This window comes from Embiotoca jacksoni, unplaced genomic scaffold, assembly GCF_022577435.1.
Source record: "Embiotoca jacksoni isolate LCO1_2020_lvr unplaced genomic scaffold, fEmbJac1.0.p SCAF_34, whole genome shotgun sequence".
Lineage (NCBI taxonomy): Eukaryota > Metazoa > Chordata > Actinopteri > Embiotocidae > Embiotoca > Embiotoca jacksoni.
The window spans coordinates 1,524,434-1,541,567 of record NW_027185386.1 but is presented as its reverse complement, the minus strand read 5'-3'; the positions used below and the strand labels follow the sequence as shown (position 1 = coordinate 1,541,567).

The window sequence follows — 17,134 nt, the reverse complement described above, 5'->3', positions numbered from 1 at the left end:
CACGTTTAGACGTGGAATATTACAGATTACTGTATTATCAATATCTGCTTTTTTTACGTTTCTGTATAATGCAAAAGTTTTATTTTGAAGTTTTATTTGTCCTTTATGTCCGAGCTCATGTTTATAGTAATAAGTTGGTTGCCTCCCAGTGGTCACAATTTGTAACTACACCATTTTTTTTTTTTTATACGTTTTGAAAGGCAAGAAAATTGAAACCGTATAATTAGCACGGCCATATTCAGAATGAATGTTGCCAACGCAGTGTAAATACGAACATTTTGCGATAAATTCAGAAAATCGTAAAGTGGAAGATGAAAGAAATTCTACACCTCCTTGTCTGTAATATTTAAAAATCTTACAAATTTAACACTTTAAATGAGTAAATATGATGCGAGAAAATTTTAATTCCTGAGAACGTAGAACGACAAAAAAAAAAAAAAAAAAAGTACATTCTGCGTTGATGTCGTGAAAAAAATTTGGGAGTAAAGTTTAAGAAGAAACCGGAGCACACTGAAGGATCACAATACGACTTTTTATTGAACAAAACGTGAAGGATGCCAGCAGTGAAAACCCAAATGCAATGCAAAGGTTTGACCAGCAGATGTCACCGTTGTGACCGTCAAACTTCAGTCAGTTTTCCTTCCGTCAGAGGAGGACAAGGTAGTTCGAGGTTGTTTCGCCGGTTTCAGGACATTTGTACCATCGACTGGACCTCAACGAAGATCCCACAGTTCTCCACGAGGACAAAAACTCACTTATTGATCAGAAAAATAAATGTCTGCTGATGGACGATGATGCTGGACGGCTGAAATGGGCCCAAACGTGTCTTTAAAATAAAATGGTAACAAATGAATGGAAGTCAATGAGTCCCACGACCTCCACCAACAAACCACTGGTGTGTGCGGGACAAACGTCCAAAGATGTTTGTCCTCATTTCAGATTGACGTATGGAAAAAGACAAGTTGTAAAAGTCACGTCAGAAGAAAAAGAAACGACTTCTTCCGTGTTGTATTTTTGACCCATCGTTCATCCAGATTTTGTAAAAGCTGAAATATTGTGAAAAGTTTAGATTTGAAAAATCCCCTCAAAAAAAATGATTTGTAAAGATTTAAGAGAATAACAAAATAAACCTGACAGCATACAGAAAGAAACTAATGAAAGTCACATTAAACACGGCGAATAATCATCCAGAGCTGCGAAACAGGAAATAATACTTCTGACAGTCCCGTTGAAACTGAAAACGTTTTTTTTGTAACAAGGCAAAAATACTCTAAATAACAGCAACTCGGTTTAGTTGACAGAATATAAGATAGTTTTGTGTGCTCAAGGACAAAGCGCTGGTGGTGAAGCCAAAATACAAAAGAAATTTGACCTTTTTATTGCTTAAATATTTGTTTTTCTTCAGGCGCAGCCGATGGAAACGCGCCAATTACAATTTCCGTTTCACAAAAACTAAACGTCTGTTCTAGAAACGCAGCTCTCAATTAATAGAAACTACAAAACGGGAAATCAGGAGTTTCTTTGTGCTGCTTTTGTTTTGAAATGAGTACAAGTAACTTCCTGCTCCTTTTTATTATAACCGAGTGAATAACGGAGTTTATAGTTTTAGCGACACCCGTCTCGTATTTGAGCCCCTTTAAAATCCAAACTGCTGAATACTGTCGGGATTGTCAACACAGGAAGTTTCAAAAAAAGTCTTAAGTAACAGTTTGATGAAGTTAAAGGAACAGTACGCAAGATTTTTAGTTTAAACATTCAAATATGAACTAAACTTCTCCACAGAAACGTGACGACACGTCGATAAACGGCCGAAGAAAAGTCTTCATCACAGCGATGAAGATACCAAATAAGCTGTAAACAACCTTGTAAGAATGCCCGAACTAGAACAAAAACTAAGAACCAGGAAGGTGTCGTTAACAGAAGACTCCCTGAAGACTGAGCACGTTTTCTTTCTTTTTTTTTTTTTTTTTTTAATGAATCTGAACTCATCGGGATCGACCGGATTTCTCCGACAGATTCAGCAGGTTGACGAGAGAAACCGGGTCGGCACCAGATATGCACATTTTATGCTTTTATTTTTGAATGATTATGTGTCCAAACAAACACTTTTCCTCGTCTGAGGTCTTCAATATAAACACCTTGATCAGAAACTCGTGCTGTAATTCTTGTTTTCGAACCCGGTTTCTTCCGTTTCACGTAAACCAGCTGACGAACAAACCAGCTGACGCTCGTATCATCAGGATGCTCATTAAAACCTGCCGATCCGTCCTGATGAAACTTTCCCCTCCGGAGCGACAAGTTTCCACATCGTCAGCCGAGCGGAGGTCGGAGGTTACGAAGACGACTGCGGTTCTCTGATCTCCGGTGAAAACGTGTTTTGGATGGAAGTTGTGCTTCTGTTTGAGAGTCTCACAGCCGATGCTCCGGTTCTTGTTTTCCAGACTCTGCAGACGCCCCGTCCGGAGCTCCAGATGTGAGGAGGAGAGATCCGAGATGACCGAGGAAGCTCCACCCCCGACGGAGACCTTAAAACACCAGAACCTTCCAGCCGGAGTGGACGAAGGAGCAGCCGAAGAAGAGGCAGTCCACCGCCTGGTCCACCAGCCAGTCGAACACCACCTCCCGGTTGCCCGAGCCGATCGTCACCCGCAGCTTGAAGTTGCCGCCGGTGCCGATGGGGAACAAGTTGACCACCTCCATGTCGAAGGTGACGGAGGAGCCGACGGTGACGGCCGGCAGCTGGTTGGTCATCTCTTTACCGTTCACGAACACGGCGCCTGAGAGGAGAGACGAGCGACACTCGGCTGTCAGATCACGTCAAAATCCTTTAAATGAACACTTAGAAAAGAAAACTACTGAAAGAAAACTACGAGAATACTCGAACTGAGACTCGAGAGCGATTATAAAACATTTACAGCTGATAAAGATCAACTCGATCAGGCTTCACCTCAAATATCAAATCATATTCGATGAGAATTCACTGATTTTAGGAGAAATATTTTTAGTTTCTCTGCAGTTTGGCTGATTTTAGAGAAATATGAAGCTGAAACTGTAAAGAAGCGGTTTAATATTAGGTTATATTTTTATAATAGCGTTGACAAATTGTTGTAAACAATAATTTAAGGACTTTGCTGCTCCAAATACACTAAAAGTTCATTAATCCGCCACTAAAAATAGTTCCCTTATAAATGCACGACTCTCCTGTTTGCTAAAAGCTCCAGAGCTTATTTGGCTTCTGGGATTGTTTTTTTGTTGTTGTTTTTTTTAACAGTCATGTGACGCCGAGTCGGACCAATCAGGCGCGACCTGGTCGGCGTACCTTTGGTGGAGATGCAGACGGCCTGGTCTCGCTGAAGTGACTCCTCCCCCTTCTCGCTGTCGATGCACACGCCCAGACTGTCCCGCCGATCCATCTGACCGGCCGCGGAGATCCTACACACACACACACACACACATTGAGTCCAGGAGAAATGTAGTGTGTGTGTGTGTGTGTGTGTGTGTGTGTGTGTGTGTGTGTGTGTGTGTGTCCTACTTGAAGGTCAGCGTCTGCCCACAGAAGTAGGTGGGTGCGTTGGAGTAGAGGACGGGGCAGCGCGACTGGGAGGAGTCGTTACGCAGGGCGATGTTTCTCCTGCTGCTCAAGATGTAGCCGTCCGTCCCTGAACGCCACTCTGGATCACCGGCAAACAAACAAACAAACATTTAACTTAAAGCTGAAGCGCTGCCCCCTGCTGGTCGGACAGGAGCTCTCCACCCACCGTGCGCCACCAGCGTGGTGTATCCGGTCTGCGGGACGCTCCAGGGGCTCCACTCGGTGCGACCCTCCCCGCGGGCGCTCACCCTGAACAGGTAGTCGGTGTGCGGGTCCAGGTGGAGGACCAGGAACTCGCAGTCCCGACCGATGTAGGCGTCCTCGAACTGGCTCCCCCCGCTGCCCCCCGCCCCCCCCGCTGCCCGACCGCCGGTACTGCAGCCGGAAATCTGCCGCTGCAAAGTCCTCGTCCACCTGAGAACAATCACACCTTCATTAAAGATGTTCCAAAACAGCTGTTCACGTGCGTAGAAACACGTTTTTGCGACGCGTGTCGGCGCCCTCGCTGTGTTTTACGCCCTTTTTCCACCGCAGCAACCTTTAAGGAACTCGGTTCCCAAACTCCCGGGAGAGTTTTACCCTGAATGAAGGTCCTGCGTCCGGGTGGAAACGTTCACGAACTTTAGCGCCAAATGTCGCCGATCGGTCGGACACGTTTACGTTTTTACAGCCGCAGGAGGAGAGATCGTCGTCCCGTCACACGATATCTCCACAAGGCCTCAAAGGGAATTCGTTTTAAAAAAAATGGTTCAAAACAGTAACTTGGTACCAACGAAGACCTGAGAAGAGTTGGGTGTTTAAAAGGTCAAAGGTCACCTCACATCGACCCCGTGCTTGTGAAGGTGATATTTCAGCAACGCCTCGAAGGGAATTTCTTTAAATTTGTCAGACGTTCACTTCGGCTCCGCAACCAACCGATTGGAATTTAGGGGTCAAAGGTCAAAGTCTGAGTTCTATATCTCAGATATGCAAGTAAACTCCAACTCCGAGCGGTTAACAGGAATCCAACCGCTCGGCTGGAATTCTAGTTGGAAACCTGCGACGGTAAACGTGTTTTGCTTGAAGTTTGAAGGCGACTTTTTGATTTGTTGACGGACCGGTTCGCTTAATTTTCCTGCAGATTCGTCGGTGCAGAAACATCAGAGCCGCCGGAGGAACCCGTCTCGCTCACTGACCTTACACCAGCGGACCAGGACGCTGCCCGGCCTCTCCTGCAGCTCGTCTATCTGCACCGGCGGGTGGGAGGAGACGGCGCCGTGGCGGGACACCCGCTCCCTCAGCAGGCCCAGCAGGGAGTCGTCCAGCTGAGCCGAGACACACGGCACGTCCACCAACGCCGGAACCTCCGGCAGGCTGGAAGAGACACGGGAACGTCGACGGAGTGGAATAACTTCATACAAAAACAGAACCGACCGGAGAGGACGGGTCCCGGCGCCGGTCCGCTACCTGTCCAGCTGGATGTGCAGCGCCTTCTTGGTGAAACTGCCCAGTTTGTCCTCCTTCTCTCCGAGACCGCAGCGCAGAGCCGCTTCTCCTGCAGACGCAGATGAAGAATGAAAAAGACGCACAAGAATAAAAACAAACAAAAAAACAAATCTGACAAATTCTGCAGTTGACGACAGGAAGTGACGGTTTTGTGTCCGTGGTGTCACCTTCTCTCAGCAGCTCGTCGGCCTGTCCCACGCCGTGCTCGATGAGACATTGGCACTCGTCCAGCGGCTTGATGCTGTCCGCCTCGATGACGTCCACCTCGGCCAGCAGGTTGGCCAGACGCTCCGTCAGCAGCCGACCCGCCGCCGCCTGCAGCTCCGCAAAGTGCCTGCGGAGGGTCTCACGGGCCTGACCAGAGCTGCCCCGCACCTGAGGGAGGGGGGGGGAGGAGGAGGAGGAGGAGCAGGTGAGGATGTGATGGGAGGCGGTACTTCACTGTACTCGCTTGTTTTCTGTCCTCGGGTCGGCTCATCCAGACGTAACCCGACTGTTTGGCTGCATCCATCTTGTTTTTTTGGTTTTGTTTTTGGAGCAGGAAGTGACCATATTTGGAGGAAGTGGGAAGGAGCGAGCGGTGGATCTGACTGACTATGCCCCGCCCACCAATAACGGAGGCCTGCAAGTCAAACCAGACACGGAGCCGACTTGAGCAAAACATTTACTGACTGTTTCAGGGAAGAACTGCAAACTTTAAAATGGGAGGTTTTATGGAGCCCTAGTGGGCCTCAGTGGTATTGCACTTTAAGGCCTCACTTTTCAGACCCTAAAGCTTTTATATTCAGTTTAACGTGCACGTCGAGGAATATTTGTAGTCTTTTGACCTTTCACCTCCAGTCCGCCGACAACAACGATCTACGACCAGATATCCGACACACAACTTCAGCGTCCATCACACCACTCAGTACTTTCACTGACAAGCAGCTCGTCAGGAAGCTGGTGGATTTGTCGTCTGCAGTGGAGGTCGGGTTTCAGTTCCTCTTTGCAAAACACATTTTCTCACACACACACAAAGATTTCACAGTGAGTATGTAGAGATATATCAGCACACGGAAGGCTGATTGACAGCTGCTGCACTGATAAAATCGGGACGGTGTGATGTGAGGATGGAAACACACGACGGGCTTCTGCCAGAACACACACTGATCTGTGGTGTGTGTGTGTGTGTGTGTGTGTGTGTGTGTGTGTGTGTGTGTGTGTGTGGATACAGGAAATTTTCCACGGCAAGCATCATTTCCTGACGACTATCCGCCCCGACAGATTCCCGATGATCAATATTTTGGACTAAAGACTAAAAATATGATAATAAGAGAGAGTTTCTCCGAATGTTTGGACTTGAAGACGAGATGCTGCGGTGATAGCATTGTCTGAGATCTGTCGCCTGTGTGTGTGTGTGTGTGTGTGTGTGTGTGTGTGTGTGTGTCTGCTAGAGAGAAGGGGTCATGGGAAAAAAAAAAAGAAAAAAAAAGAGACAGCAACTTGATCCAAGATAAGTTATGACGGAGCAGCTGTGACCGGGTGGAGGTGGAGGTGGAGGGAGTCTGATATTAACACAATCTGTGAGCGAGGGTTCGTCTGGATCAGATGAGGGAAATGATCCTTGTTAAAAAGGTGAATTCGGCCACTTCTGGGAAGCTGCGTCACTTTTAGACACTTCAAACAGAAAGAGTCGGCACAGATTACTTTTTATCAGATAGTTTTTCCTCAAATAGAATTTTTTTTTCCCCAAGTATCCTAGTTTTACTGCAAAAAACAAAAACTCACTTAAAACTGCAAATTGCATCATAATTTTGGAGAAAAGTTGCTGCAAAAATCAAACGTGTGCGAACGCAACAAGCCTAAAAAAAGAAAAACTCCTGGAGGGGCTGAAAAGACCAAAGACACAAATCAGCTGCAGTGCGAGAAATTTGCTGTCAAAGCTGCACACGAAAGACATAAAAACTACCTTTCGACCCCGAACCGATGCGACTTATCAAAACCTGAATACTTTTGTTTTTTATTTTACTTTTAAAGGTCTGCAGCAGAAATGTTTTTGGACCAAAGATCTGTTGTCTGAGAGCTGCAACAGGAAGTAGCTGCATTGTTTACTGTGAGCAGCTAGACGGGTGAATGTAGACAGCAAGGGGAAGGAAGAGATAGCAGGGTGGAGGAGGGTGGGGGTGGGGGGGTATATAGTCTCCTGGGAGTCTGTCGGGTCAGCGGCTAACGCTTCACCTCACGGTTCAGTTCATCCCAGAGAGGATTCTGGGAACTGAATGCTTTCATGAAATCTCAGAGACGAGTTGCAGGAACCAGAACCCGTTCGGTGATTTATTAGCGGTCAGTAGGTGGCGCCGTCCGGCCCGTCGGGTTACCTGTTTGCGAGCCTGGTTGAGGCTTTGCAGGCGCTGCTGCAGCTCGCTGCGGTAGTTCTGGGCCGCCTCGATGCTTTCCTTGGCCTCCTGCAGCAACACGTCCACCTCCACAGACATCCTCCGGCCTCCTGACGCACCACGAGGGAAGAAAGGTTCACGGAAACGTCACGATCACGTCTTTAAATGTCAATATCACAAAAGAGTTAGAAAAAAAAAAAAGAAGAAGAAATCAGTAACAACAATTTCATTCAAATCCTTTCAGCTGAAAAAAAATCTCTAAAGCTCGACAGATAAAAGCCAAACTCCAAAACAAAAATATATTTTTAAGTAAAATTCAATCAAATTAAGGGCCGCAAAGATTTACTCTTTTTTTGTTTGTTTATTCTACCAATTTTCTTCATTAATCCGTAACGCAAACAGTGAAACGTGTCCATATACACAACTTAGTCTTCGAATCACTTCTCTCGTTATAAAGAATTAAAAGCTAAAACGAGGGTATAAATTCTTGATAAACTGATCAAACTAAATGAATACATTTTCCTCTGAAATATTTAAATGTTCAGGCACCATCTGGAACCACAGACTGTATAGAAAAGTGCTTTAAACTCTATTGGAGTCAGAGTTGTTGTTTTTTTGCAGCCAGCCCCTGGTGGCCCTCGGTGGTACTGTACTTCTGCATTGGCCTCATTTTTCATTTTGTGATAAATAACCAGGAATTTATTGGACAGAAAGTGAAATATTTTCTTGATATTCTCTTCACAGATGAAGTATAAAAGTCAGTATAAAAGCAGCATTAGGTGCCGTTGAAGAAACGTGGATAAATTCTAAATTTAGAGCATTTTACAGCTTTATTCATGAGAAAAACTACGAAGCAACGACAAACCCGCAGAACATTTCGACTGCTGGAGGATGTGTGGCAACGAGAAAAAAAAACCACTTCCTACAGTTAGCAACCAGCCAGAAACCAAGCAGTCAGTCAACAACTTCTGACTTCAGATCAGATTCATAATGACCTTTAGGTACAATGCTCACTACACCCGCCGCTGGTTTAACGTACGAGTAAACGTCTTCCTGTGAGCTCAGCAGCTGAAATCAGAGATCACAGAAACGATCGCTGCGTTTGGTTGTTTTGGCTGCGTGTTAATGTCAAAGCAAAAAAAATAAAACGTTAACGTGGAACAAAGCAGCATCAACACGGCGAGTTCATCTCGTGCTAAAAACAACAGATTTATCAGCCGCGGCGTCATAAAGTCGCTCAAACGGCCAAAATATCACAAACACTTTTCAACCCGACAAAACCTCGAAGAAATGAAATGGAAAGCATCAAATTTGCTGATCGACTTTCCCAAGTTGTTCGAGCAACAGTCGAAATTTAAATGTGTATAATTCACCGTCATAATTGACAACAAAAGCAGCACATCGTCACGTTTCAGGAACCTAAAGATGTGACAATAACTTAAATCTTTTGGTTGATCGACAGAAAAATGTATATAAAATGTTTTGCGTTTCCACTTTCCTTAAAAGTGAACATTTGATGCATTTCTTTGTCGTCATAATAATAATAATAATAATAATAATAAACTGATTATATTTTTGTCTTTTTGTTGCTCAGACAAAAACAAGACGTTGGGCAGCGAGTGTTTTTTAACTATTTAAAGACAAGATTTATCGTCAATTAATTGAGAAAATAATAAGTCAGATTAGTCCCCCCCCCCCCCAAAAAAAAAAAAAAAACCAATCATTATTAGTTGCAGCTCCAGCTGAAATAAGTAGATGTTTGTGGAATTTGTGGCTTCAAACAATAAATGATTTATCATCGTTTACTGTAAATATTCTAGAAAACGTCTGAATGAGCCGTTTGATGACAGTACATCTTATTTATGCAACACATGAATGCAAATGTAGAGCTGCACAATTATGCCGGCATGCTGCCTTCAGTTCACTTTAACACCCCCCCTCCACCCCCTCCACCCCTCCACCTCCTCCACCCCTCCACCCCCGCTCTGTCTCACTCCTCTTTTTCCTGTAACAAACCAGCAGCCTTTAAACAGACACCCACGATTTACATCTACATCCTCTAAAGAACCCGAGCTGGCCGTCCCTCGTTCGCTGTAATCCTGTAGTTTATAATCCGTCTTCCTCTCCAAAACCCGCTCGGCTCTTCGCCAAGTAAACTGGTTTTCCTCTGAACGCAGAAAACCTCCCGAGTGTTTACATGATACGTCTGTTGAACAGAAACGTGCCTCTTATTCAGAGTATTTAGGTCGACGGCCTACTGGCCTACTTTCACACGGCTGTTTACTAAAATTACAAAAAAAAAAATGCAGCAACACAGGAAGAAAAAAAACATCTTGAAGAAACTCCAAAGGCAAAAAAAGAAAGAAAGAAATCCAATAATGGAAATAACAAACATTGAGGTTTGTTTATTCATCATTTAGTGTTTTTATTTTCTTCTTAATAGCAATTAACAATACAGCCGCCTACGTGAGTTTAAAGAGGCGGTATGTAAGATTTTTTTTAAGATTCAAACATTCAAAACTAAACGTAAAGAAATAGACATTTTTACGTCGAGCAAAAGTCGTTGACGTACCGTGTTGCGCAGATATTAACTGAAGTAAGCATGCTAGCTTCAGCCCCGTCCCAACTTATAATACCAACCCCGCAAAACTATTTGAGTGTTGTGCCGGTGTTAAAGCTTTCTTAGCCCGTTGCCCAAATGTTACAATCATCGATATTACAGAAGAAAAGGAAACTACGAACTAACGGAAAGAAACGGCCGAAACTTTGAAAGTCCGACTGTTTGGATGCTACAGTGACTCACTATCGCCCCCTAACGTGCACAGTGGTACTACAAGACGGGGACTTCATTTTTATATATTGCTCCTTGAACAATCTGCATATCACCAACAGCATCCCCAAATACACTGAAAGACATAACGGCAAAAGAAATTGCACTTGTGTTATGACCCAGTTTTATTTTCATTTCAAGTGTCGTCTTTCATCAGAAATATGTCGCACATCTCGTGACTTCATAACGAAAGGCACTCGAGCGCAAACCCACATTATTATTATTAATAGAGCAGACCACTGACAAGAAGAGACAGTAGGACACATCCGACATGTCTCAACTCGGTCACACTTAGACTTCCGTATTTTGCAGTTATTTTCAAATGAAACCTGCGCACGCCCGTCAGCACTGCGGGCAGCTGTTCTGTTATTTACACGTTCAACAACGTGTAAAATGTCCGATTACACAATACAAGTTGTGTAACGTGACATATTTCGTGCATATCTGGAGATGAAGCTTTGATCATCTCGGTGTATCTGCAGCGTGGGGCGAACCTCACCCGAACTCCGTCATGAAATCTCGTCTTTTTAAATTCGCGGTTCTGCCTGCGAGCCTTTATCCCACATAATACAGATTTAAGGTTGTTTTTCCACATGATAAATATGTTTAAAAAAATTCGGCATAGAAGCTGTTCACGAAACAACAAGTGTACCCGTGAAATGTCAGGCTGAAAGGAGGCTTGGTGGAAGATGATGATGAGAATAACGGATGAAGAAGCAGAAAAAAGTTGCATATTATCAGCTGTAAATGAAACCGAAGGAGAGCTGTTATTGTAATAAAGAGTCGATATGAATGAAACAGAAGTTATTGTGACGAAACGACCACATTTCAGTGTTTCTAAACTTCTCAGAATAACGTCAGAAGACGGGAGGGGACGTCGGGGCTAGCTTGTGGTCAAAAGACAATGAAAGTACTTAAGAGCGCCAACACAACACTCCCATTAACAAAACAACAGCTGGTCGGTGATGTTAAACATCTCCCTTCATACGTGGGGAAAAGTTTCAAAACGTACCTGTTTGACTTCAGAGCTTTCTGGTGGCCATTTCGTCTCGAAAGTTATGAATCAGCTCGAAGCCGCCGCTGCTGCTGCTGCTCAATATAAACCGAAGTTTTGCTCAAGTCCAAAAATGACACTTCCGAGGGTTTAAGGACGGCAGCCAATCACAGACGACAGCGTATCGAGTGACAAGGAAACAAGCCAATAGGATTGAGATATGCTTCGTTTCCCCCCCCCCCTTCCCCAATTAAACGCCCCGTCTATCAAGGTGGAACTGATGAAACCTGGACCACACATTAGAAACACTGCGATCATATCGATATATACTTTATTAATCCCTCAGAGGGAGATCTTTACGTCCCAGCAGCACTATAACACCACATATGCAGAGCCTTTTAATTGTGTTACCTACATTTATATAGAAACATTAAAGTTATACTGCTACTGACAGCCCAACTTAATAATTGAATATATATTTTTCGTTGCACTGTTGGGAAAACAGTCTGTGTGTGGAGAGACGCCGCCCTCTAGTGGTCTGTAGTGGTTACAGCAGTTTGACCAGTTTGCAGGAGAGTGGTTTAACTCAAGTTTTTGCAAAGTCTTTACAGGACGTCCGTCCTACAAATAAAAAAATAAATAAACCAAAAAGCTCATTTTGTGCTGATAATACATAAATCTATAAATCAAATACTAGCCTCGATAGTTACTCAATCAACAGTGTGGGAGAAAAGAGGAGGTTCATATGAAGTATGCACAGCTGGTTTTACGCGCAGTTGGTTTGGTGTTTTTGATCAAAGTTGTACATGTAAAAGAGCTCTAATTGTCCGTTCAATTTACTGCTGAAAGAGCGGATCATAAAGTGTGTGTGCAGCTGACTTTGTGAATGAAACACGCATGCAGACCTGATTATATTAAACATAACAAACTGTAAGAACCCAAACTAAAAAATCACAACAACACGCCACCTTTTCTCTGGTTCTTTTTCTCCCCCTAATAATGTTCACACAGTCCTTGATGATATTTATTTTTATTATCAGCCTGAGAAGACGCCAATTTGAGTGAAGAAGGCAGACGGAGAGGGAGAAAGTACTGCGCTCGTGACGCGTTTGGGCGCCGCTGATCTGACACTGCATGGACCGGCTGAACGCGCCTCCGTAGAGCACTGCACGGCCATCCTGCTGCTGTTGACGTCAGTGACGCAGTTACACGGCGGTGTACTTTCTGAGCAGACTAGAGCAATCCCTCAAATTAGCGCTTGACCTGCAGGATTTGCTGTTGGAGAGGCACCTGATTCACCGGGAGCGACAAGCCGAGTCAGAGCAGACAGAATGATATAGATTTACTTTATATGTTCCTGTGGAGCCTTTTACCAGAAGCTTCTCCGTGTCTTTTATACCACGATAGGATGTGTTCTACGCGTTGATAACTGCGGGACGAAGTAGTTTCAGGAGAAAGGTCGTGTCCAAGTTACCACAGTGGAGTCATGCAGGTTTTACGCAGAGCACGGATGTGCCGAAGATACTTTTTTGTTGGAGTCTTCGTGTCTCCTTAGTCCTCTGAGATCTGATAATGTGTGATATTACTGCTGCCAGTGGACACGTATAATCCTTTCCTGATTACCGCGCGCAGATGGATTGCCTCCTGTCTGTCAGCCGGGTGACTTTAGGGCCTGTCAAATGAATCTAACCGCAATGTTCGCGTCTTGATCGCTGAATTGAAGCCATTTAGGGCAGGACATCTAGTAAACGGGACCCCGACTTCTCCATCAGGTGCCACAATGAGGAGAGCTGTGCTTAAAGAAGCCGCCAAGCGATTCCCCTGGTTGGCCAATGTCACTTTGTACGGGTGCTTATTCGCCGGCGGTGACCTAGTCCACCAGCTCATGGCTCAGAAGGAGCGCATGGACTGGAAACACACACGCAATGTTGCCATAGTGGCAATTAGTTTTCATGGGAACTTTAATTACTTCTGGCTCCGAGCCCTGGAGAGACGTTTCCCCGGGAAGTCCGCCGGGATGGTTTTCCGCAAACTTCTGCTGGACCAAAGCTTCGCGTCTCCTTTGGCCACCAGTGTCTTCTACACAGGTAAAATGGTTTTATTCTAGTCAATCCAGATTTAATGATAAGAAATAAACACCTGAGAGCACCCTGCTTCTGCTGAGAGGCAAAACATAACGCTTTCGTATAGAGGCAAAGATTTATCATCTAAGGTAAAAAAAAAACAACTTAAAAAAACCCAACATAAAATATCCAAGTTTAAAAGTCAAAAAGGCACCAGAGCAGGAGCACAGACAAAAAAAGTAATTGTTAAGATGATGAATTTAAAAAAAATGTCTTCGCTCCCTTCAATTTGCAATAAAATGCCGGACTTCCGGTCTAATATGGTTATTTTGTCACCCCTAAGTCATAAAAACAAGTGGTTTGTATGTCGTAAAATAGGAATTAAAAGCAATAGGAGGTTGAAATGAATTACTATCAAGGTTGTCCTTGAATCAAACATCATGTAGGCCAACGTAAAGACTCATTCCACACGTTTTACTCGTCCATCGTGCGTAATTACGCACAACTCTGCCTTAAACTCTCCTGTCCTGCAGGTGTGAGCTTCTTGGAAGGAAAGGAGGACATCTTTGAAGACTGGAGGGAGAAGTTCTTCAACACCTGGAAGGTAAGAAAAGGCCTCAGCTGAGAGTCACCTTGCCTCCACACACAGTGGAGCAGCCGCTGCCGGCTCACCACCAGATTATCACAGATTGTGCAGCCGCTGCTTTTGCGCACTGGGCTCGACACCCCGCAGCAAACCGGGCAATTTAATCTGCAGCCACAGATAGAAAAGTCAACGAGTTTACTGTGTGAGCAGTGTGGGAGCTGAAATCCTGCCACATGTGAATGACAGTATCATGATGCTGCTAATTGTGCAACCATTTTACAATAAGCACAATTTTAATGCAGGGAAATCTGACTGTTAATACAGGTTTTGTCTTTAAGCTTTTATGGGTGTAATTTATCACCTGATCTCTTTTCCAACGTTTTGGAACTCTTTAGACGTATATGGTGATAATAAAGGTTAAAAATGATGTGAAATTGCATATTTCTTTATTGAAAAAGGTTAAAAATGTCTTCTCCAAATCCCCCAAACAAATACATGCACCCAATTCATCCACTATTTTTTACTTAACTGTATTTACTAATTTTTACTCCCCTATTTTTATTTTCCTGCTTTACAAGATCCTAAACTTATAATAAATTCTGTGACACATTATTGAATGTTTGATTAAATCTCCACTTATTTCCAAAAGCTATTAAAGGAGATTAAAATCAGCAAAAATAATCGAATATGAAAAAACTTTGGGCATTCTGCTGCGCAACAAGAAGCCCAAATTCTTAATCTTGATACTTATATTTTACTGGATTTAAATTGTGATGAGGAGGATTCTGTTTAGTGTCTCAACCCTGACCTATTTTTAGGCGAGTGAGAGTTTCTCATTAAATGCGCTGATCATGTCTTGTTTTTCACTTTCAGACTGGACTCATGTACTGGCCGTTCATGCAGGTAAACTCAGACACGGTTCAATTTCTTTTTTTATTTGTTTGTGTAGTCAAAAAAAAACCAGAAACATCAAATTACTTTTTCAGTGTTTGCATGGATGGATTACCAAAATCAACCAGTCAAAAAATAAATAAACACATGAATAAAAAGTGCAAATGACACAAAAGTGCTGCTTCATGATGAATCTAATGATGGTGAACATGTGTGCACTGTATAAAGTCTGTTGATCCATAAGTTTACTGTATATTCCCACTGAAACTGGAACCTCGTCTGACTCTCCTCTGCTGCGTCCTCACAGTTCTTGAACTTCGTCCTGATGCCGCTGCACATGCGGACGGCCTTCATGGGCTGCTGCGCCTTCCTTTGGGCCACCTTCCTCTGCTTCTCGCGGCACAGCGGCGACGGCACGGCCGCCGTGGCTCTGGCCTTCGTCATGGACCCCCGCAAGACTCTGGAGGAAATGCGCGAGGCCCGGCTGGCCCGAAAGAAGCAGAAAGCCCAGAGGGGAAACTGAAGAGGAGGAAAAGGAGAAGGACGGGGACGACACAGATACTTTGATCTTTGACAGCAGGACAGAGGTTTCGGTTTTGTTTGTTTTTTACTTTTACTAACCTGGAAGAGATGAAAACCTGCAGAGTGAATGAAAACAATGTACTTTTACATCTGTCACATGCACACAACACTCAAACTGACAGATTTCTAAGGCCAGTTTGTGATATTAAGTTGTCATGAGACAGTCTAAAATCAAAAACATGCTGCTGTCTTCGGGAGATTCTTCGAGATTATGAACACTGGAGCTAAAAAGATATCAACTTTGTCCTGTGGGTGGCGCTGTATAAAAGGTCAGGGGTCATTAAAATGCAACGGGGGTTCATCCTGAAGGTCAATGCGCTCATTAGATCTGGATATTTCCTGTACAGAAGGGAATATTTTGACCAAACGAAGCTGTTAAAGATGAATGAAAATGATCAGGGTTCATCCTCAGGGAGCATAAAAAATAAGCATTGTTGATATGTTTTGGCTCTGGGCTAAAGTGAGCACTAAAATGGTCCGACAGAGTTTTGTTTCACATTGTTTACAGCTGCAGGGACGTACAAAGATCTGGACTCCGAAACCTCAAAGGTTCCCGTAGAAACGAGAGAGGGGAAGTCTTCACTTGAAAGGGCGGTTCAGGTGGGATGGAGGGCTGTGATTGGTCGTTGTCGAGACCAGATTTAAGGGCTTCGTCGTTCTGCTTTACACCCGTCGTGCCTTCTCTGACTGACAACACTGCCCCGACTTCAGGTCTGTGAGCTTGCAGTGCTTGGCTGACTGGTGACAGTCGTTAGTAATAATCAATACAATGACATGTACATATTTACACTATATATATATATATATATATATATATATATATATATATATGTACTTTTTTTTGTGTGCGTGTGTAAAAGTTTAATCGGAGTTGCTTTTTGAGTTTATTTTGGGATGCACTGATGTAAGAGGCTGAATATCAAAGCGGTTCATCCTCTGGGGAGTATGAATGTGCTCAGTAAATATCTGCACAAGGAACTTTGAAAATACCTGACTGTGGCGCTAGAACAGTGATTCCCAAACTGTGGTGCGTGTACCACTGGTGGTACGTGAGGCTCCACCTGTTGGTACGCACCAGACCTGCTGTCCTAAAACATAGTCATGTAATTACATTTTATTACAGACAGCAGTTCTTAAATATACACATACGTTTACAATGATGTAAAAAAAAAAATTAGTTTTTAATTGTTTCAATATTTTAGCTTTAAATGGAGCCAAGGGTTTTTTGGAGCCAGCGCCTAGTGGCCCTCGGTGGTATTGCAATTCAAAGCACTTCTGCATCGACCTCACGTCGCTTTTTGGTTTTTATTGACGTTAGAAAAGAAAAAGACGAGAAGCGAGGAGTTAAAATGTTAAAAACAAATCCACCTTTCAGTTCCTCTAAAGCTGAAATAACTAAATAACCAAAAATAAGCTGTTTGTGCAGATCGAACAGAAGCGATGTGATCGCTGAGCTTTAGTTGGGAGGTTTATTCCCTTATTCTGGTCTCAACAAACTACTGACACTTTTGTAGAACTTTCTGTGAGAAAGCACATTCCCCTAAGAAGTCCTCACCTTTAAAACAGTGTAGTGAGCTCATTACTCCCATAATCTGTTATGATTAAAGGATGCGTATCAGTGCATAGTGCTTGTGTTGTGTCTCCTAGTTTGAAACCACTCTGCCCTCTTACTTGAACCATCTGATAGGTTGCCATCAGCCCAGATACCTTATCGTCCAGCACATCACCTGTAAGCC

At 43.8% G+C, this 17,134-nt stretch overlaps 2 protein-coding genes across 2 annotated transcripts; one reads left to right on the top strand and one right to left on the bottom strand.

The window, feature by feature from the left end:
• Positions 1 to 511: 511 nt before the first annotated feature.
• On the bottom strand, positions 512 to 11,374 carry crlf3 (cytokine receptor-like factor 3). Its single transcript, XM_069165480.1, is given in 10 exon segments — positions 512 to 2,777; positions 3,320 to 3,432; positions 3,533 to 3,671; positions 3,759 to 3,948; positions 3,950 to 4,006; positions 4,768 to 4,945; positions 5,039 to 5,126; positions 5,245 to 5,452; positions 7,435 to 7,562; positions 11,295 to 11,374. Coding segments are annotated over 9 exon segments (1,341 nt in total). The 5' UTR covers positions 7,552 to 7,562; positions 11,295 to 11,374; the 3' UTR covers positions 512 to 2,526.
• A 1,682-nt stretch (positions 11,375 to 13,056) lies between these two features.
• On the top strand, positions 13,057 to 15,339 carry mpv17l (MPV17 mitochondrial membrane protein like). Its single transcript, XM_069165507.1, has 4 exons — positions 13,057 to 13,363; positions 13,873 to 13,943; positions 14,799 to 14,828; positions 15,124 to 15,339. The coding sequence occupies exons 1-4, from the start codon at positions 13,057 to 13,059 to the stop codon at positions 15,337 to 15,339; spliced, it is 624 nt and encodes a 207-aa protein (XP_069021608.1).
• The last annotated feature ends 1,795 nt before the right edge of the window (positions 15,340 to 17,134 follow it).

Excerpts from the sequence above, each read along its gene's own strand:
- mpv17l (XM_069165507.1), top strand. The coding sequence starts at position 13,057 with ATGAGGAGAGCTGTGCTTAAAGAAGCCGCCAAGCGATTCCCCTGGTTG. Across the intron at positions 13,364-13,872 it reads CACCAGTGTCTTCTACACAG|GTGTGAGCTTCTTGGAAGGA; the intron begins GTAAAATGGTTT and ends CCTGTCCTGCAG. Across the intron at positions 14,829-15,123 it reads TGTACTGGCCGTTCATGCAG|TTCTTGAACTTCGTCCTGAT; the intron begins GTAAACTCAGAC and ends GCGTCCTCACAG.